Here is a 21,647-nt window from a genome sequence, read left to right as displayed (position 1 = left end):
TCCTTATAGGATGCGACGTTATGTACGTTTGGTCCAGTGTCACGGTTGCTTCATACTATGTCACTTAATTATCTCTTGTCCTAAGGGAGCATACTATTCTACTTGGTACGATTCCAATCGGTGATCTTAATACTAAGAGGGGAAAAGGATTAATCCATATTTAATAGTAGTTAAGAGTTTCTAAGTTAAGTTTCTTGACAGTTTTATATCGTTGGTTGAATCTGAAGGCAGAGCACTGTCGGTTTCCAAATTAACCATTTTGAGGCAATTAACCATCTTTTTTTTAACCAGGATCATATGAATACTTTAATGTTCAAGTATATGCGACCAATGAGAATCAATTTCTGTGTCCAAAGTAGAACAAAACCATATAACTTGAGAAACAACTTGGTTCTTCCAAGTTTTAAACATTAAAGTTTTATTCATATCATGTTAACCAGAATACCACAACTTATACATTTTCTAGAAAACCATATATACACATCTCTCATTGTTATAATTAGATAGTAAGAGGAGATGTGTCTAAGGCTTTGGCCTCCATTTGAACACATCCTCCACCAAACTCTTTCGTATCATCACTCTTGTAAACATACTTGCTAGCTGCCAACAAGAACAGTCCCATGTTCACAAGCGAAATCACCACTAGAAACCCATAATAGTAATCTAGCCTAGAATCATTCAAATTATCCCCAATCCAACTCTTCCCTCCCCCTTTACTCGTGATTTTATCAATCATAGTCACCAAGAAACTGTTCAAGAAGTTCCCTAGACCGATTCCACTTGTAAAAAACGTCGTTCCAAGGCTCTGCATCTCTTCAGGTGACTGATCGTAGAAAAACTCAAGCAAACCAATCGCGTTGAACACATCCCCAATGCCTAGAAGAGAGTACTGAGGGAGCAACCAGAAAATGCTCATAGGCACAACTTGTTTCGGGCTAGTTATATTAAATTCCTTTATTACGTGCATCCTCTTGACCTCTACGGCAGAAGCAACCGCGACTGCAATAATTTGGATTACAAACCCTACCCCTAGCCTTTGTAGTATAGTAATCCCTCTAGGATTTCCGGTTTTCTTGCGCATGAAGGGAACAAAGTATTGGTCATACATTGGCACTGAGACAAGCATTGAGAGGGTAACAAAGCTTCCAAGAGAAGCCGCAGGGATTTGGAAGTCTGATCCAAGTGTCCGGTCCAGCGTGGTCCCTTGTTTGACGAAGAGAGTATTGACTTGTGCCCATAAGGTGCTTGGGATTAAAGTGACAAGCCATATTAAGGTAAGCCCTAGTACCCGCTTTGCCACTTCCACTTTTGTCACCGTACAAGGTGACTCTCTGGAACATGACTTAATGGCGGCTTTATCCAAGAACCTGTAATAGCAATACCCAAATTATTCATTTATTCATTCAAAACATGACTCTATGTCTTGTCCAAGATTTTTCTAGGAATTGTCTAGAAATAAAGGTCGGTGAAATGGTGAACATTTCTAGATGTAGATTCTATAAAATAGCTAGACTTATTTTAGCCATAAAAAGTAGGCACCTACATGAAGGAGTATGTCTTATCAGCTCCCAAACCAATGTTTGATGCTTAATATACATATTATCCGCAAACATAAAAAGTATGCACCTACATGAAGGAGTATGTCTTATCAGTTCCCAAACTAATGTTTGATGCTTGATATACATATTATCCACAAAGTAAGCTATCCACATGATATCATTTCAATATTTTGGGGTTAAGTTTTTTATACTAATAAGTAGTTTTGTAATGATTCTAGCAAGAAACTGTACTGGGACGGTATTGGAGGACAAATTAACGTGGAGAAAGTGGAACTAGGGACCATCCAATACAAGATTCTACAGAGCAAGTACATTAGATTGGATAATATATATAAATAAGAGAAATTCTTGGGTTCACCTCCTAGGGTGAACCTCTAAATTCACCAACCAATAGTGTTTGAGTATTTGATATTTGATATTTTTTAAAAAAGGAAACAAAATTGAATTTCTAAATAAGATTATATTTTTAAAATAAAACAATAAAAATACATAAAAATAGTTACAAAAAATAAATAAATAAATATTCTTAAACCGTTAGCAAAATACTAAATTCTATACCCTAAATCCTAAACTCTAAACCCTAAATTATAAACCTTAAATCTTGGATAAACCGTAAACCATTAGAAAATTTTAAACCCTAAATCATACAATAAAAACTAAATATTAATAAAACTAAACTAAATCCTAATCACTAAACCCTAAACCCTTGGATAAACCCTGAACCCTTGGATAAATCATAAACTTTAAATCAAAAATATTTAAAATTAAACCCTAGAGTTTATAATTTATCCAAGGGTTCAGAGTTTACCCAAGGGTTTAGGGTTTAGTGATTAGGATTTAGGGTTTAGTGTTATTAAAATTTAGTTTTTAATTTATGATTTCGGGTTTAAGATTTTCCAACGGTTTAGAGTTTATCCAAAGTTTAAGGTTTAACGTTTAGGATTTAGGGTTTAGTATTTTGCTGAAGACTTAACAATGTTAATTAATTTATTTTTTGTAACTATTTTTATGTATTTTTATAATTTTATTTTAAAAATATAATCTAATTTGGATATTCAATTTTATTTTCTTTTTCAAAAGATATCAAATATCAAATACTCAAATACTATTGGATGGTGAACCTAGAAATTCATCCTAGGGGGTGAACCCAAGAATTTCTCTATAAATAAAAACAAAAGTTAACATTGCATATGTTCCACGTCATTACCACCAGAGACAAAGGCAAAATTTTGGTAGATTCTTTATCAAATGGTCCTACAGGAAGTTTTTAATTCTCTGTCAAGGAATCAAGCTACAAGCATCCCCTTACGTATTTTTTTCTTTATAATATAACAATATGTTTTCATGCGCCATAAGCAAAAATGATATTTAAAAAAAAAGTTAAAAGTTGATTTACATTTTTGTTTTTAATTTATTTTCCAATTTTTTTTAAAAAAATAGAAAGTAATCATTTGTAATTGGCAAAAGAAAAGAAGATTATCCATTTAGAATCAGAATTTGAAATAGAATTAAATTCATTGATGAGATGGTATGCAACACTGACCTGAAAGTGGAAGTGTGATGAACTTGACGTTTACCAGTGCTTTTGTAATAATGGGAGTCAAGCTCATGAAGCTCCAAAATGTCACTAGGACACTGAAGCTTTCGGTTTTTGAATGCCACAATAGGGACTCTAACCAAATCTTTGGCTATATTGTCTGATTTGATGACCTTATGCCTGTAAAATGGTGTTCCGATATAGAACACAACGAGAGAAACCAAGAGTCCTACGGTAGGGATGGCATAACCTAAACCCCATCCAAGATTCTCTTGGATGTAGACAAGTCCTAATGTCGCGAATAATGCACCCAAGAAGGAGCTGAACATCCACCAATTGAAGAATGAAACCTTTTGTTTTTTCTCTCCAACGCTATAATTATCGAATTGGTCTGCTCCAAATGTGGAAATGTTTGGTTTTGTTCCACCCGCTCCAATGGCAATGGTATAGAGAGAGGTGTAGAAAAATGCTATTTGCAAAGAGGATGCCTTGTTGCATACCCCGTTTGCGCATGTTGGTCTTAAGGATTTTACTGTTACCGCCATTGTTAAGAGAATCATCCCCTGCATACAAAAACATGATCTAGATCTCACAAATGTAGACATATTGTGTGTTAGTTATATAGTTTTGTTTGTTTTCATCTTTTTAAGAAACCATCTCTGGTGTGTAAATCCAAAATTCTTGTAACTGTAAATGTAACTATAGGAATTAATCTTTGTGTTTACATTTTAATAAGTTTGGCGTTTGAAATAGTATTGAATCGAAGAAGTACGTGCAATTAACCGGTAGAAGGCACTTCATGAGTCATGTCAGTCTCAATAGTTCACCGACTTGGATAAACTATTGACTGGTTATTGAGTTTTTCTTTATACTGTATATGTCATGATAAGATATTTATTCTAACAAAAGTCATTTCTTGATTGGGTTTGATAAGTTATTTTTCTCATATATATTTCATATAGATCTTGATAAGATACGTGTTTTTTGGCAAACCAATAAAACTGAAGTAAAGTGGAAATCGTGGGCCCTCTTGAATATGTACGGAAAACAACGTATCAACGATGAACGTTAAGCAAATTTCAAAAATAAATAGATGGAGTTTGCCTTAACTGGTGGCTTAAACTCTGGCACGTCGTTACAAAGACGCAGAGAAACGTGTTAGAAGCCTGTGGTTATTTAAATCTGTTTATAAGTAGCCCTGGGACGGATCCGGATATCCGAAAAATTTAGGGTATCCGGATCCGGATCCGTCGGATCCGTGGATTTAATATCCGGATCCGGATTCGTAGTTTCTGGATATCCGGGTTTCGGATATCCGTCTCGATATTCTATTATCCGCGGATATCCGGATCCGGATCCGTCAAAATAATTAAAAATAATTTTTTTCAACAAAAAATACTATTTTTTTTTAATATAATACATAAATTAAATATTTATAAATATATTTATATATGTTTATAATATTGTAAAAACTAAAATATAATATTATAAGATTAATTCATGTATAAATATTAATATATCAAATATAAATATTAATAAAATTTAAAAATTTAATGTATTTTAAAAATACGGATCCGGATATCCGGACCTAAAAATTAAGATATCCGGATCCGGATTCGGTTTGCACGGATCCAAGATTTTACTATCCGGATTCGGATCCGGGCACCCCGGATATCCTATTTTCGGAACGGATCCGGAGCGGATCTCGGATCGAATCTGGATCTCGGATAATAACTCTCAGGCCTATTTATAAGTGCTAAATGATCAGAAAGGTGTTCTAGTTTTGTAAGAAATAACTACATTGATAAATGTCTTTTAACGGCATTCTGAAACAATAGATGAATTATCTAATCAGTGCTGTCAAACACGTCAAGGTGATGTAAAAACGCATTAATTGTCGTGCAGAAATACAAACTTTACTTTCGTTTAATTTAGTAAATCTGCACCAAACATATCATTTCATTTATTGCATAACATTAGTTGCTACATATACATATATATACATAATTCAATTTATAAATACTCAATTCTGCTCATTCTAAAATTAACTTGTAATTATTAGAGCCCTTATTAATATACGATATCTACTAACTGATCGTAAATATTAAGTATATCAATTAATTATACAATTTTTTTTTTAAAAAAAATTATGAAAATATGGGAATATTTATCATACTTCAACATTCTCTGAAAAAGAGAATTCCAATATATATGGAAAATTCTGATCCTTCTTAATAATATTCTCTACATATATATCCCCTTTAACGAGAACTGCGATATTCATATTATCCTCAATATACTTAATACGTCAAATAAAAATCCAAATTATTTTTTCTGTGGCAGTGTCTTCTTGGATAAATATTCACGGACCATATCTGATCGTACGTCCAGAACTCGACAAACACACACATCTTTAGTACTTTATCATGACGAAACAAAACAATTTTTCATAAAATAAATATAAAATGGAAGGAAAATCAGACACATACCATTATTTTAAGGGAAATAAGACTTTAGAAATATAATAATTCAAGAGTTACTCGAAGAAGATTTGGGACAAATTTAACTTTAAACTGTCAGTTAACTAAAATAGAAACTCTTAACATTCATACCCAAAAAAAAAACGAAAATAGAAACTTAAACTGTCATAATTAAGCAAAATAGAGAGATTGTGTAAACTGCATAAATATGTTTTCTTCTTTCTGAACGTTGTGAAATTGATCACTATATAGTTTAGTTAATTTAAGTCGCAATTTAATATCCCAAAATAAAAGAAAGAAGGAGAGACTGTAGAAATACCAGGACGTAGATGAGAGAGGAAGCAGTAAAAGTCCAGAAGCGGCCGATGTAAGAGTCGGCGATGTAAGCTCCGGCGATCGGGGTAATCCAAACGGCACCGGACCAATTATTCACATTTCTAACTGAAGATATAGTGTCTTCGTGTAGTCTTGTTGTCAAATAATTCACCAAGTTCGAAGCTATTCCGTAAAACGCCATCCGCTCAAACGCTTCATACCCTTCTCATATACATACGAGACTATATAAAGATTGTGAATAAATTAAACTGAAACGATTAATATGCTCTTTAATCCATTAAACTCATTTTAATTGGTTTAATATGATGAGAATAGTGACTTGAGATTACTAAAATACCGAGAAGGAATGAGCAAGCCTTCCAACGGCCAGTCTTGGATGCGAGGACTGGACGGCCTTGGAGGTCGACGGTGCCATCTTGTGTGTAGACTTTTGCAGCCTCCATTAATTTTTAAAAATCTTTGTTAACTGTTGATAATTTTGGGGGTATATTTGAAAATGTTGCGAGAATCAAAGAGCTACGAGAGGTCAGGTCTGGGAAGATAGACTATGGGGAAATAGTTTAAGGTTGCATGGTGTCTCTTCTTTTTTATTAATGAGGATTTGAAGAAAAATAATTGAAAGACAAGGTTTTAAAGATAGCTTGGCTTAGCTCTTGTCTTACTCTTTACAAGAACAAGTATGTGATATATATAACGCCAGCGCTAGATTTTTTGTTTCCTTTTCATTAATGCCGTCATCATCATCATCTTGGTCATTTAACCACCACCATCATCATCACAATATAAACCTTTGGATGGTATATACAATATTTAATTGGTCCATTCTATATTATACGTTAAATATGGTAGAAAATACAAAATAAAAGTCATATATATTGAGCCGAAAATTTCTGGTCAGCAACAGGTTGCGATGATGACATTTTTTTGGTTCTATTGACAAAGATAATTCAATAAACCTATGCCATCCTGTCTCTAAAGAAAAAGGAAGCAAACTCAATAAACCATATGATTTCATTTTTTTCCTTCTACAAAAGAACTACCTAAATTTATTTGCTTTCGATGCTTATATAAAAGGTTTAAAGGAACAAAATAAAGAACTTCATTCTCTCTTTACATATTAATAAAATTAATTTTAAAAGTTATCTAAAGATAAATTTGATATATATTTGTTTCGCCTATCTTGTTTCATTCATATTCATTTTAGTTTTCCATTTTATACTAGCTCTTTAGTTGTTTTGTACGTGATTTTTTTTTAAAAAAATTCGGATTTAAGTAAATGGAAAAGGTATGAGGAGTTGTTTTCCCTCACTAAATTAAAATTTCAAGATAAATGATGCTATATTGGTGCGAGTTATGTATTCTACGTGTTCCAAGTTGCTTATGAGCTTCTTTAGCCTCATCAGAAATACAACCAACGATCTTAATACCGCACGTGCACCATCTTAAGAGGACTCACATGGAAATGTGATCTATGCATAACATGGGTTGGATTTGTACGAGATTCAAATAAACATATAGCTTCGATATTTTATTTTTTTAAATAATGGCACTAACAAAAAATGAATGTTGAGATAATGAATTCGGGTTTTAAGTCTTGTTTGATACTATCGCCTAAAACTGTTTCCTACGAAGTCTCATTGCAAAACGACTATGTATGAACTTTTTACTTGCTGATACCTTGGATTGAAAGTAAATTTTCTGAGACATTCCCATCCTGTTTGAAACATGAACGAAAAACTTGCAGTGAAAATTAAAAGCAACTGACTGTGGTCCAAAGACGCATTTGATACATCCAATGGAATTGGAACGATAGAGAGCGTGGTCCAAAAAGCTATTGATATCTTGCCCCCCACCATAGGAGTTAAGCCTTGATGGCCCTCTGTCTTCACAAAGAGAGAAAGGGAAAAAATGCATAGAGCTTGATGAGGTATTCTCAATAAATGCATCTAACACTTTAAGATCATTTGGTATACCTTACATTTTTTTTTGAAACACTGTATACCTTACATTTACATCATAAATTTTTTAAGTGAATTCTAGCAACAAATTCCCTATTTACCATTTACCTGAATCTGATAGCTGGAACTGAGCTTAATTCCAAATTTACCATTTACCTGAATCTGATAGCTAGAAGCCTAGAACTGAGCTTAAATAGTTATAGTCTACTTAATAGGTGATAAATATGTTCAAATAATCCCAAAATTGTTTGCAAAATGACTAATATGGTTTGGTTATTTGATGAGCTCAGATATTATGGAGCAAGAGATGCTGAGAACAACACGTAATAAACATAGCTAAAGAAGGAAAGATTTCAAAAATGGTTCTAACCATTTTAAAATTTGACTTTACCGTAAAAGACTGCACACTATACAATCCAAATCATGAAACCATGTGATTTTTTGGATGCGATAACTTTATTCTCTTTCTTTTCCTCAATGGTACCACTATCTTATATGGGTTGTAAATCTTGTGAAGAATATCTATATATTGTAATAATTTTTTTTTAGCAAAAATGTTTATGAGATTTACATAATTTAGGTTTGTAAAACAGAACATAAACTCTTCATAATTCCTTAAATTCAACATTTCCGACAATACTGAATCTTTCCATGACGTTTTCCGGTCCCGTGGGAATCTTATGTGGTCGCTATTTACTGCGACTGTCGTGAACAATCCACGAAAACAAGTCCAGAAACACACGAGAAAAACGCCAGAGGTTTTGGTAGTATTTGATCAAGAGTTGTGATAATAGAGCAAACAGTACAAAAGAGAGTAAATGATCAAAAATGAGTGCACTAGGGTTAAGGATACGTTTGAAAACGATTTGACAAGCTTGCTCGTTGGCTACATATTGCAACTTGCTGAGAGTTGAAACATGATCTTGAGGTAACTTTAGCTTACCTATAAAGATATCTATGAGAAGGACATTGAGAAAAATTCAAGAGTTTAAATACGTATAACCACTGATAAGAAAAGATTCTTTATCACTTCATATTATACTCTTTACTTCTCTTGACCACAGCATAGTCAGTGGCAAAGTGGTACATACTGTTAAAACTATTAAGGATAATGTTTCCTACAGATTACTCAACTCTACAGGACCTTGTTGGTTCCACCATTCCAAGATTCCTAAGCTTTCTATTATTATGGCTTAGCTTCTGCCCTTTCATGTATATCTACCACCATATACGCAAAGGTGGACATGCGTGTATTAATGGGCCAGTTCAACAGAGCCTATCACGAAACATTGCTTGTGGACCGTTGTCTGTCTTTTTTTTAGGAAGAGAAAAAATGTAGGCCGGTGCTAGATGTTACCTCAAATTATTGCAGCTTAAATCTATATATCAATCTCTTTGAAGTAAAGCTCTTTGCTTCTCGGTAATTGCCTTACGCTTTCCCTTTCGCTGCATCTGAAATACTAAATATAAAACAGTAGCTAAAAATTTAGGAGGAAGAGCTCGTATACCACACTAGTATAACAATGTGAAGCCATTTTTATGGTCTATAGGGAAAATGTGGTCATACAGTACGAGAGTATATAATGATATTAGTCAAGGCAATGATGTGAGATGATACTAATTGAAAAGATATATCGTATATAGTTTAATCCACTTTATTAATTTTAAGGTCACCTAGATTTTTCTATTTTTAAAAAATTTCTAAATCATATATTGGAAAATATTGTTATACTTTATCTGAGCATAGAGTGATTTCAGGGAATGCATATTTAATTATTTCAGTGGGAATCTATTCTAAAGTCATAAGTCCAGCGCGGCGTTAACAACTTCGACGTAAACGTGAGATTCCTTTGTCTCATCTAAAACCTATTTTGATTTACAAATTATCTCTCAAGTCCTTGTTACAAACGATTAGAGTACATTCGATTACGAAGAACAGAGGGATGGCAATTGATCCAATTGCTTTCCGTATGCAACTCACGTGAATTGTTAGTAGACTTAGTTGAATAATCTCTGGCTCAAGTAAAATATTTCCGATACTTTTGTAATTTCTTGATCATGGCCACGGAGGAAAGAGCTGATCTTGATCGTGGTTTTAAGTTATATGTTCGACACAAAGAGTTTGGTTACTGACGTTGTTTTGTGGAATACGAGAAACGGGACGACCAATTTGCCTGATTTTTAGAGGAGGATACGACATCAATGAAGTTATTGATGACCAGTGTACAGTTTTCCGCACATTCTTAACATGAGCATACAATGAAGTCAGTGTTAATTTGCAGCATCATGTTCAACTGTTTTAGTTTTAGTCTCGGAAAGTTTGCATGTAATCTTACATTGAAACCACTAAACATGAGCAAGGACTTGTCGCTCAGCATCATCAAAGGAAAATCCATGTTTTGTTTCAGGGCATATGACTGCAATGACTTGTGTATGCGATCCATCGTTATAAAATCTGAAGATATATAAACAAACTTTCATATCATTGTTATCTCTGACAAAATAATAAAAATTAAAGATAAAAATTATATGCATATAAATGTTCATAGATTTTATTACAAACCATGAGACCTTCTAGTTTATAGCGAGAAGCTTATGAGTTTGAATCATACAGGTACAACCTAATTAGTGAAACATATCATCAAATAAGATGAAAAGAAAACATGTAAATGAGCAGATAACAAACTGTTTATTTAATCACACGTATGAGAAAACTAATGCAGTCAAACAAAAAGTAACATATCAATTAAAAAAGTACTGTTAACAATTCATCAGATACAGAGAAAACCTAAAGCAATTTGAGAAAAAAGATCCACGAATTATAATGTTTCTGAGAGAATATGCTTACTAACCACCACCAAGAACATACATCAAGTAGACATGAGTCACGAAAAAACTCAATAATCTACAAATTTCTAACAAAAGAAACTCATTTTGGTTTACACACGACATACAAACACACAAAAAAAATATAAAGAGCTTAGAAACCTTGATCCCGAAATTATATTTAAAGATCAACAAAGGGTTTTGAAAAATAGATGTACTGATAGTTGAAAAAGAAACAAACCTAACAAAGATTAAACCTAACGAAGACTAGTGATGAAGAACAAAGTATACATAATGCATCGCTTCCTAGTGAAATTCATGACACATATTCAATGAACTTATTACAGAAAGGGTCAATTTGACTTGTATGCATACAATATTTGATCCAATGTTGAAGGTCAACAGATGACTTGTGTGGAATGTTTGTGCATATGATGAAGACATGTTGTATGTGTAGTTCAATCCATTTGTTTAATTTGAATTTCATATATTTGATTATAGATTCGAATATCTGAAATCCATAGTAATCCATTAGGTTTCAGATAACTCATACAGTTCATTTTAATGATATTCTAGATAATCCTTTTTGAAAACGGATATAATAAATCTAAAACCTAGAAAATAATTTTAAAACTCGTTTTCGATTTCCCGAAACTCTTAGAAAATATTTTATTATTATTTTAATCCTTCAGTGACTTCACAGGAAGTCAGCTTCTAGCTAGTAGAAGTCTCAGTGACTTCAAATGAATCAGACAAGTAAGCTAGTCATGAATCTGATACCGTGTTTGACAATAAAATGACAACTATTATTTGAAAAGAAGATTCACTACTGACTTGAGATAGGTCTCATGAACCAACACACTTGGAAACCATTATTTGAAAAATTCAAGGGTTCAAATATGTATAACCACTGATAAGAAAAAAATCTTTATCACATCATATTATACTCTTTACTTCTCTTGACCACAACATAGTCAGTGGCAAAGTGGTACATACTGTTAAAACTATTAAGAATAATGTTTCCTACAGAATACTAAACTCGACAGGACCTTGTTGGTTCCACCATTCCAAGATTCCTAAGCTTTCTATTATTATGATTTATGGCTCAGTTTCTGCCCTTTCACGTCTATCTACCACCATATACGCAAAGTTGGGCATGCGTGTATTAATGGGCCAATTAAGCAGAGGCTATCACGAAATTTTGCTTGTGGACCATTGTCTTGTCTTTTTTAGGATGAGAAAAAAGGAAATTTTACTTACTTTATAACTATTCTAGGCCGGTGCTTAATGTTACCTCAACTTCTTGCAGCTCTAATCCATCAATCTCTTTGAAGTAAAACTCTTTGCTTCTCGACAATATGTTGCTTACGCTTTCCCTTTTGCTGCATCTGAAATATCAAAGATAAACGGTAACTAAATGTAGATTTAGGAGGAAGAACTCAAATACCACACAAGTATAACAATTTGGAGCCATTTGCTACTATGTGAACATGTGGTCATACTCTACCAAAGTATATAGTGATCTCAGTCAAGGCAGTACTGTGAGATTATACGAATTGAAAAGATTGAGTCAAATTAAATACCTATTTAAGATTTGTAAATTATTATGTGAATGAATAACTTTACAATCCCTTCAGCTCATTTTTATAGCAGACTCAAAACTTGATTTACTTTTTCCTTTCGAATTGATAGTGGACTTAGTTGAAAATATCTGTGTCAAGTAGAATCTGTCCCATACTTTTGCAATTTCTTGAATACGGCAGCGGAGGAAAGAGCTGACTCGACCGTGGTCCTTCAGCTATATCTTCTACACATAGAGTTTGGTTAGTGACATTGTTTTGTGTAAACCGAAATATGAGACTACCAATTAGCATGATTTTATAAGGAGGATACGACATCAGCGAAGTCAATAATGATTAATTTGTGTACAGTTTTTCCTTACATGCTGAACATACAATGAAGTCAATGTTAATTTGCAACGGTATGTTCAACTATTTTTACATTTTAGACTCGGAAAGAATTCATAACACTGAAAAGTTTGTCCACAAAATGTAACCTTACTCATTACATCAAAACAACTAACATGAGCATTGCTTTGTCTCTTTGGTCGTTGATGGGCAGATTCATATTGTTTCTGGGCACATGACTGCAATAACTCTTGTATATATGACCCATCTTAACAAAATCTGAAGAAATAAGCAAACTTTCTGATACAAAACTAAATATATATTATATGCATATAAACATTCATAGATCTTATTACAAACCATGAAACATGTCGTCAAACTAAAACGTCTGTTTATTTTACCACTATCTGTATCAGAAAACTAATGTAGTTAAAAAAACATATCAAATGAAAAAGTAACATTAACGAAATATTAGGAAAAAAAATCTTGTTTAAGAAAGACAAGATCCACAAATTACAATGTTTCTGTGAGAATATTGCTTACTAACCACCACTAAGAACATATATCGCATAAACATTCATAACGAGGAAACTCAATAATTACTAATTTATAACAAAAGAAACTCATTTTGGTTTATACACGATATACATGAACGTAAAAATTATAGAGAGCTTAAAAACCCATAACCCTGAAATTATATTTAAAGATCAACAAAGGGTTTTGACAATTAGATGTAGTAGTAGAGTGAGAAGAAATAAACCTCATGAGGACTAACGGTGAAGGAATAAATGATGCATCACTTCCTAGTGAAATGCATGACAAATATTCAATTATTTTATTTACAAAGAGCACCAACTAATGACTTGTTGAAAGGTCAATGGATGACATGTGAGCAGTTTTAGTGCAGATTATGAAGGCTATGTAGTATGCGCGTTCAATCCACTTGTTTAATTTGCAATTTCACATATTTTATTATAGACTCGAAGATTTGAAAATTCAGTTTTGTAAATCATTAGACTATCTAAAGAGATAATTTTTAAAAATTATCAAAACACAAATAATCTCATGTAAACATAGAGGAATGTCAATTGATCCAATTGATTTTCCCATGCATTTCATGCGAATCCGACTCAACTGGATTTGGCAACATTCTCAGCTGCATTTCTCTATCCGCTTCAGTTTCTCCAGAGACTCAACTGGATTTGGCAACATTCTCAGCTGCATTTCTCTATCCAATGAAATCAATCACATGAGAGATCAACGCCACTTTTTCCTCTTCCCCCGAGAAAGTGGGTGAGCGATGTTGGTCAGCTGATAAATGCATAAATCAAAGCCAGTTTTTGTTGACAACAGCAATGATACGTTTCAATGCCAGAACGGCCGTCTTTGAATCGCGCTGTGACACATAGATTTTTTCAATCAATTTTTGTGACAAGAGCAAAAATATTACAACCTAATTAACAAGTGGAGTACCTCAGTGTAGCCGATAACCAGGTTCCGTAGCTTCCAAGTCAAGATTCTTGAGAGTCCAACTGTGATCCTCCATTTTCTTCTTTTTCTCCTCATGTTTTCTTCGCCAATTTTTCTTTCTTTTCTCGTCTGAATCTTTGTTTCTTCCACAAGTCGAGGATGTTATGTAATTGCTCTTTTGGGCTCAATTTATTACATTTAATTTTTAAGTTCATTAATCTTCTTAAAAGTATAAAAGTAATAAGTTGTACTTTTTTGTTTAGTTTGATTTTCTAATTTAATAAAATTATTTTTCCATTTTCAAAATAACAATTTGTACACTATTTCATTTCTTTTTAAAAAGAAAATTTAATAAATTTTAGTTTTGTTGCTTTTAGTTATAAGAATTATGTCATAAATATATTAATTAAAATTAATGAATTGAATGGTAATCACTTAATTATATTATTTTATCTCACAGAAACTTAAATATATTGAATTTAGAAATTTAATTATACGTATAATTACATTGAATAATAAACTTAATATATTTTTGCATATTTAACTATCTAATAAAAACTATAAAAATTTATAAAATTTGTATAATAATTTAAAAATTATTAAAATGTCTAAACATCTTGTCAAAATATAAATATCTGTTCTAATTTGATCCTGTTACAATAGTCTTAACATCTTGTAATAACTTGTAAAAATTAATATTACATTAGTTATAAAGAATAAGCTAATGGTACAATTTTTTAAAAGTAATATTATATTTTTGAAATAAATTTTTGTAAAAATAAAATTTTTGGAAGTATGAAACACGTATAATTTTGCATATTTTAAATAATATAAATCCTTTAGTATAAATCACTTTTTATACACATGACAATTTATATTTTGGTATTTTATGGAAAGTTAATTAAAGTTAATTAAGTTAATCAAACTTGATATTTATCTTATTTTACAATTTTCTTATTAATTAAATTTATTTGATTGATATAATTTCTATATAAAGGTGTAACTAGTAACCATCATAGGAACATTAGAAATGAATAGAAAAAAATGAGTTGAAATAAAATTTTGGGAATGATGAGGAATGATGATTTCTTATCAAACTTAACAAGGAACAAATTTGCTTTCTAATTCTCTAAAAAAAAAGAAGGAGAAGGAATGAAAGTAAAAATTATTCCTCATGGATGATAATCTTTTTGAGGAATACTAAGGAATGTAGCGTTCCTCTTCAATCCCTTTTTGTCATTGAGAATTTCATTAAAAACTAAAAAGAAGACACGAGCCCAAAACGATGACCAAAATCATGATATCCGTTACAAAGAGAAATGTACTTGAAGAGCCTTTTTGCTAAATCATCGGCAACTAAGTTGTCCGATCTAGAAACATGATAGAAAGAAATCAATGAAAAATCAGAGGAGACTTGAATCAGATGTCTTTCACAATTCTGATGATTTCTTTTGACTAGAGTTTTGCTACCCAGCAAAGATTCAAGAGGAAGAGCGTAATATGGTTGGGAGTTTGATTCATGAAATTGTATCTGATCCAGAAGTGAAACAAGTGGTTCGCAAGGCTGATTATATATTCAAGAAGGTGAATGAATCATGTGAATCAAAAATCATCAAACTTGGCAACTTATTATAATCAGTGGCACAGATGACAAAAAAAAAAGTAAAGCTGTGAGTATGTTTTAAAATTTTTTTTTTGGGAGGGGGGGGTCTTACACTAAAATTTCACTTGTATGTAAGGGTTTCATCCTTAGTTTCATCCCTTTTACACTATTTTATCTTTCCAGGTCGCTTAAATGAAAGGAGCGATGTGTACAGTTTCGGAGTTGTGCTTCCAGAGATTTTGAGGGGTAAATAAGCTTTGGACTTCAAAAGTCCGGCTGAAGAAGAAGACCTTGTGGAATGGGCTAGACCTTACCTCACAAGCAAACGCAAAGTTCTCCGAATCGTGGACCCTCAGATAGACACACAGTTCTTACCCGAAGAGGCAGTGAGAATGGCCAGCATTGGGTGCAGTGTATCTCATTCGAACCAAAGTCACATCCGACCATGGACCAAGTGGTCCGTGCCTTGCAACATCTTCGGGACAACTTGGGAATAACGACTCAGACCGATCCGGTTAAGGATGGCAAGAAACATGGTTTCAAAACCAGAGCTAAACTTTTTTATTGTATTGTTGTAACAAGTGTTTTTAAAACCAGAACGGCTAACGAACCGGAAATATTTTGGGTTGTGAGTCATTATGGTTCGACCAGGTTCGATCGAGTTTAATTGAATTAAACCGAATTAGTGATATTTTGTAAATAGTATGCATATTCTTACAAAGATATATCATATTAAATAAAATGTTGCAATAGCCACAATGTTTAAAAAAACTTAGAAAAAATACAACTAAAATGTAACAAAAGCAATAAAATAATTATTTTTGGGCAACAAAATAATAAAATAATTTAATAGTTCAAATCTAAAATCAATATTCTCCAGATTTGTATCACTCTAAATCTTTATCACCTTTTAAAAATTTATATTTTGAAATAAAACAAGTGTTTTGTTCATTTATAAATTATACCAATTTTTAGTTTTAAAGATGAAAAGTTAATTATTTTTATTAACAAAATTTTGGTTTATATGCGAACTGGGGTTTGGCCAGTTTAATGGGTCATTGGTTTCTGGGTCTTTGAAGGTTCGATATGGGGTTTTAACCGGTTCAATTTTTAGTTGGGTTTTGACATTAATCCAGTCCAGATTGTTTTGGTTCATGGTTCAACCCCGCCGCTTCGGTCCGGGTTTAAAAACACTGGTTGTAACCCACTGTTCATTCTTTTTGTTCCTCAATACATTTTTTAATACAAAAATCAAATGACGTTTGAGTGCAAATATTCTCGGTTTTAGGTAGGAGTGTTCAATTCAGATATCGGTTCGGTTTCGGTTCAGTTTTTTTGGTTTTTGGTATTTCAGTTAGTAAAATATAACTACCATTCTAAATCCATATCTAATTCGGTTCGGTTTTTATACCGTCGGTTTTCGGTTTATTCGGTTTTATACCAAAAACATTGTTATTTAGTTTCAGAGCATATTACATGAATTTTAGAGTCATGTTGTCAACGTAGTCATTTATTAAAAAAATATTATATGTTCAAATAAATGAACACAAAAAGTAAAAACTCTTCTACCATCAAATAAAATAATCAAATTTAGAATTAAAATCAAAGCTCTCGAAATTTTGAGGATAAAAATAAGAAAGAAAACAGAAACATGAAAGAAATTTTTTTTCATTCTTCCATATTTAGTGTTCATTAAAGTCATACTTCTTGGATTGAACACGAAACTCTGTTCGTTTATTGATAAGAAAAAAAATTGTGAAGAATTTCCACTAAGTGTTGTTCATCAAATTTATAACCTTTACTTTAATTTATTCAATACTAAGAAAATAAGATACCTCAATTGCAATGTATTGTCATTTAATTATAGTTCAAGTATTTTAAAAATTAGGGTTTTTTATTACTATAAAAATATGGTAATATTTATTAACAAAACATTAACTTATATAACAAATAGATTTTCATGTGCCGTTATAAAATAGATATATATTTACATGTTTCTATTTTTAATCGGTTTTGATCGGTTTATTCGGTTTAATCGGTTATATACCAAACCATATCCAAATCCTACGGTTTTTATAAAATTATATCCATTCAGTTTGTATGGTATATACCAAAACCAAACCATATTATCTATTTCAGTTTGGTTCGGTACGGTTCGGTTTTACCATATTAAAGAGTCTTAGTTTTAGGTGAATAATGATTTTTAATGAATAATGATTTTTAATCAATTTGTATCTATTCAATAATGTGTTATTGGTTCTATGATTTTCAAATCTGTATTAAAATCATGTGTTATTGGTTTAATGATTCATTAATTCTATTTCAAAATACATAATCTTAACATAATAAATGTCAAAATATATAAACTTAACATATAAATTAGTTTGATTTGAATATTTTGGATAGAGAATCAATAGATATTTAAAATATTTTTTGGTGTTTTTGATAACTTATTATTTATGTTTTCAAAAAAAATAAATCAAACATAAAATTATATATATATATATATATATAGCAAAAGTATCTTATATATTTTGGATGTTTTTTTAGACATTTACTTTTGACTATTTGTATATATTTTCGAGTATTTTGGACAACTTAAAAGTATGTTATATATTTTTGATGGTTTTTTTACCATACATAGTCTAAATATAATTAATATATTTAGGTATATTAATATATTTCAGATACCCGAAACACTTTGGTTCGGATCAGATTTGGTTTCGGTTTCTATTTTTTAAACCCCAAAATTTTTAAAAAATCCAATCAATTTCGGTTCAGACTCGAAACTACTTTTTTTGGACGGGGTTCGGTTATTCGGATTCGAGTTTTTTGCCCAGTCCTACCAATTGCGTAAACAACTTTGGCGTAAACGTGAGATTCCTTCGTCTCATCTAGACCTACATATTGATTTACAAAATTATCTCTCAAGTTATATGTTATCAATAGTTTTTAAATTCAGTTTAGGGTTATAAAAAAAAAGGAAAGAGATAGGCCGCCGACCAAATACGGGCCGGTGGATGGGCCTTATCTGTTTCGTATAAAACAAGCCTAGTCGAGTCTTTGTTTCTAGCTTAGGGTTTGGTTTCAGAGGAAGGAAAGAACGAGCGAACGAAGATCAAATCGAAGAGGTTAGGATCTCAACTTTCATCATACGATACGTTTTCTTTTCTTTGGATTCTAATATGAATTGCGAATGTTTATTTATTGGTGATTGATTGATTGTGTTTATATTGCCTATAACTAAAGTAGGAGTTTATAATTAATTGGGGTCGTGTGTTTTGGATTTAAGATTGGATGGATCGTGACAGTAATGATGATGGACGTATTCTTTTTAGGAGCCTTTCTTGCTACCAAGAGATTTGTAGGCTTGCTGATAAGGATGGTCACTTCTCATCAATTCCAAGCCATCCGCTTTTCGTGAGAGACGTGTATGATATGGTGGATGATCCTTCAACTGATTCAGTTGTCTCGTGGAGTGATAGCGGCAAGAGCTTCATCATTTGGAAGGAATCTGAGTTCCTCGGAGATGTTTTTCCTAGGTGCTTATCCTACGATCTCAAAGATATGACATCCCTCACCGCCTGGTTTAATGCCATGGGATATAGTAAAGTTGAAGAATCTGTGCATAGGGAATACACAGGCAATTATTTGGTGAGAGGCCAGCCTCCCCACCCTACGGATACATCCTCACGTACTCCTGGGGGTGTTATGATTTCTCCAGAAGAGGCCAAAATCATGGAGAGGTTCTTTGCTTCCCCGAAGGCACGCAAACAATAAGCTCTGTCGGGTGGAGTTGCTTTGCTCTCGTGGTTGTTGTTGTTTTCTTAATCTTATTTTATCGTCCTGTTTGAAAACATTATTATTATTTTTTTTTGGTTTAAAGCTTTATCCATATATATGTAAGTGAAACCAGATAATATTTCATTAAAACATATGATGAAACTATCTCAAAGTGAGCTCATTTGTATTGAGTAAATCATACAAACACTATCCGAAACATATATAAATAGGCACAATAAATAACTGTAATTACGATATATCATTAATGTATACAGATATGTTTGTATGATGATTTGTTAATTACCTTGACTCCCATGGCATGCAAGCTAAAGGAGTCCGTACATGAAACCCTAGCTTCGAGAACGTCAAGCCCCATATCCTCAAAGGCTTCTAATACCGAAACAAGCATGCCTGGCTGATTCTCCCCTGAGAAAACTTTTATCATAAAACCCTTTTCTAGGGTTTCGACTTTTACCTATAAATAAATTGACCAATCAAAACCTCGTAGTGAATCTCTCATATCACTTGCACACTTATGTATATAATGGTTCCAAAGTATATATTTGTGATTGTTTATACCATTGGTGTGGTGGGATCCGTGGGCTCGCTTGAAGATTGCTCTGCGGCAGTGTCCTCCTTGAATCTTTCGACTTTTTTCTTAAGGTTTTGGATATATTTCGATGCATCCATTATAATCGATGTTTCGCTTTGCTGTCATCAAAAACATGTGTGCACGGACATATATTAATAGCATATAAATCATCCCAAAATTATTATTAGAGGTTTAGCAGAAAAAAAAAGAGAGAGAGAAAAAAAAAAACAGTCTTCAATCCACACGATCATGACTACCCCCCCCATATATCTCGTTTCCAATTATATGTTCTTCTATATACACTTAGAAGAGGATAAAGTGATCACCCAAAAACATAAAAGCATACAAGAACAGTAGATCCATTTTGGATTCAAATACCCAAATGGTAGAAAATGATTGCTTTTATAATAAAAAAGGAAGAAGAGGTTGAATATAATTACAGCATGAGAATTAGTGGCTGAACGAAGCAGTTGAAACTTCTCTTGTAAAGAACCTCTATTTTGTTCCCTCGAAACCATTCTTATATTTATAAACCTCTTTAGAGCTTTCTTGATTTATTTGTATTATCTTCTATTTAGAGGAACTATGTGTGTATCTGCAATATATATATGATAAGGAGGAAGCAGAGGACTTAGACTAAATTGTTTATAGGATCCTCTCCCCTCTCACATGTCTGCATTAGTCTTTCTTGATCGCTACAAAATATTACATACGGACAACTCCGATTTGTATCTCGTGAATTACTTCCTTGCCTCTATGTCCTAATATTCGAAATTCTATTTAATATTCGACCCTGTTTTTTTTCTTATATTTATGCATTTCGTATATTGATTAATTTCAAAAATATTCATATGATCATTTACATACGTACAAATACAAATATACGTGTCCATACCTTTACCTACCAATACTAATATTGTAAACTAATTACTATGTTTTTATTGACTGTAATTTCTCGCTGTGATAAAATACGTTATCTTAGCACCATAAAAAGTTTTACATTATTTATGTCTTTTTTCCTTTTTTTTTTTTATAAGAATGTGAATTTCATTAATCAAAATGAGTGAGTTTGTACTAATACAAAAAACAAAAGCGGGAAGCAAACCCAAGCCAAAAAAAAATAAAAACAGGGGACAGTTTAAAAGCAAAAAATTTGTCTAAAGAGATTATTGGCAGCCGTTATTCATGTTTCAACCATAAGCTTATTAGGTGTTTGAATTTCCTTCGATGCTTCCTTGCCAAAATGACGTTCCTAATCTGTCTGTCGATCTCTTTAAAGGTTACTTGCGGTGGTGTTGATGTCCCATTGTGAAGTCTTTGATTTCTCTCGCGCCAAATTCTGTAAAAAATCGCTTGAACGGTAATCTTGCGCAGAGTAGGAGGACAGTGACTGACCCTTATACCAATCCAAGTGATAAGAGCTTCCCAAGTGTGGAACAGAACAGGTCTGTATCCTAACCTTTTTTCCTCTTTGTTTCGATACTATTCTAACGCGTCCAAGCAAAATCACGATAATTGACTACAACTATAGACAGCTTTGAACTTTTGGAAACGGATAAAGATATATAATGGGAAAACTCCATATTTATACTTAAT

General features: G+C 32.3%; 3 protein-coding genes across 3 annotated transcripts; 1 reads left to right on the top strand and 2 right to left on the bottom strand.

The window, feature by feature from the left end:
- Positions 1-401: 401 nt before the first annotated feature.
- LOC106391597 (protein NRT1/ PTR FAMILY 5.1) lies at positions 402-6,581 on the bottom strand. Its single transcript, XM_048755204.1, has 4 exons — positions 6,250-6,581; positions 5,896-6,113; positions 3,103-3,659; positions 402-1,367 (listed from the first exon to the last, which is right to left on the bottom strand). Exons 1-4 carry the CDS (start codon positions 6,353-6,355, stop codon positions 500-502), a joined length of 1,749 nt encoding a protein of 582 aa, XP_048611161.1. The 5' UTR covers positions 6,356-6,581; the 3' UTR covers positions 402-499.
- A 12,074-nt stretch (positions 6,582-18,655) lies between these two features.
- LOC125585682 (heat stress transcription factor A-4a-like) lies at positions 18,656-19,631 on the top strand. Its single transcript, XM_048755202.1, has 2 exons — positions 18,656-18,807; positions 18,969-19,631. Exon 2 carries the CDS (start codon positions 18,974-18,976, stop codon positions 19,454-19,456), a length of 483 nt encoding a protein of 160 aa, XP_048611159.1. The 5' UTR covers positions 18,656-18,807; positions 18,969-18,973; the 3' UTR covers positions 19,457-19,631.
- Positions 19,619-20,703, bottom strand: LOC125585683 (transcription factor SCREAM2-like). Its single transcript, XM_048755203.1, has 3 exons — positions 20,492-20,703; positions 20,039-20,170; positions 19,619-19,934 (listed from the first exon to the last, which is right to left on the bottom strand). Exons 1-3 carry the CDS (start codon positions 20,567-20,569, stop codon positions 19,722-19,724), a joined length of 423 nt encoding a protein of 140 aa, XP_048611160.1. The 5' UTR covers positions 20,570-20,703; the 3' UTR covers positions 19,619-19,721.
- Between the last annotated feature and the right edge of the window lie 944 nt (positions 20,704-21,647).

This window comes from Brassica napus, chromosome C4, assembly GCF_020379485.1.
Source record: "Brassica napus cultivar Da-Ae chromosome C4, Da-Ae, whole genome shotgun sequence".
NCBI lineage: Eukaryota > Viridiplantae > Streptophyta > Magnoliopsida > Brassicales > Brassicaceae > Brassica > Brassica napus.
The sequence above is the reverse complement of the archived record's forward strand: the minus strand, read 5'-3'. Positions and strand labels throughout refer to the sequence as shown.

Coding starts and splice junctions, on each gene's coding strand:
- LOC125585683 (XM_048755203.1), bottom strand. CDS start 20,569: ATGGTTTCGAGGGAACAAAATAGAGGTTCTTTACAAGAGAAGTTTCAA. Junction 20,171..20,491: donor CAGCCACTAATTCTCATGCT/GTAATTATATTC, acceptor TTTTGATGACAG/CAAAGCGAAACATCGATTAT. Junction 19,935..20,038: donor CGGATCCCACCACACCAATG/GTATAAACAATC, acceptor ATTTATTTATAG/GTAAAAGTCGAAACCCTAGA.
- LOC125585682 (XM_048755202.1), top strand. CDS start 18,974: ATGGATCGTGACAGTAATGATGATGGACGTATTCTTTTTAGGAGCCTT.
- LOC106391597 (XM_048755204.1), bottom strand. CDS start 6,355: ATGGAGGCTGCAAAAGTCTACACACAAGATGGCACCGTCGACCTCCAA. Junction 6,114..6,249: donor GGCTTGCTCATTCCTTCTCG/GTATTTTAGTAA, acceptor GTATATGAGAAG/GGTATGAAGCGTTTGAGCGG. Junction 3,660..5,895: donor CCTCTCTCATCTACGTCCTG/GTATTTCTACAG, acceptor TTTTGTATGCAG/GGGATGATTCTCTTAACAAT.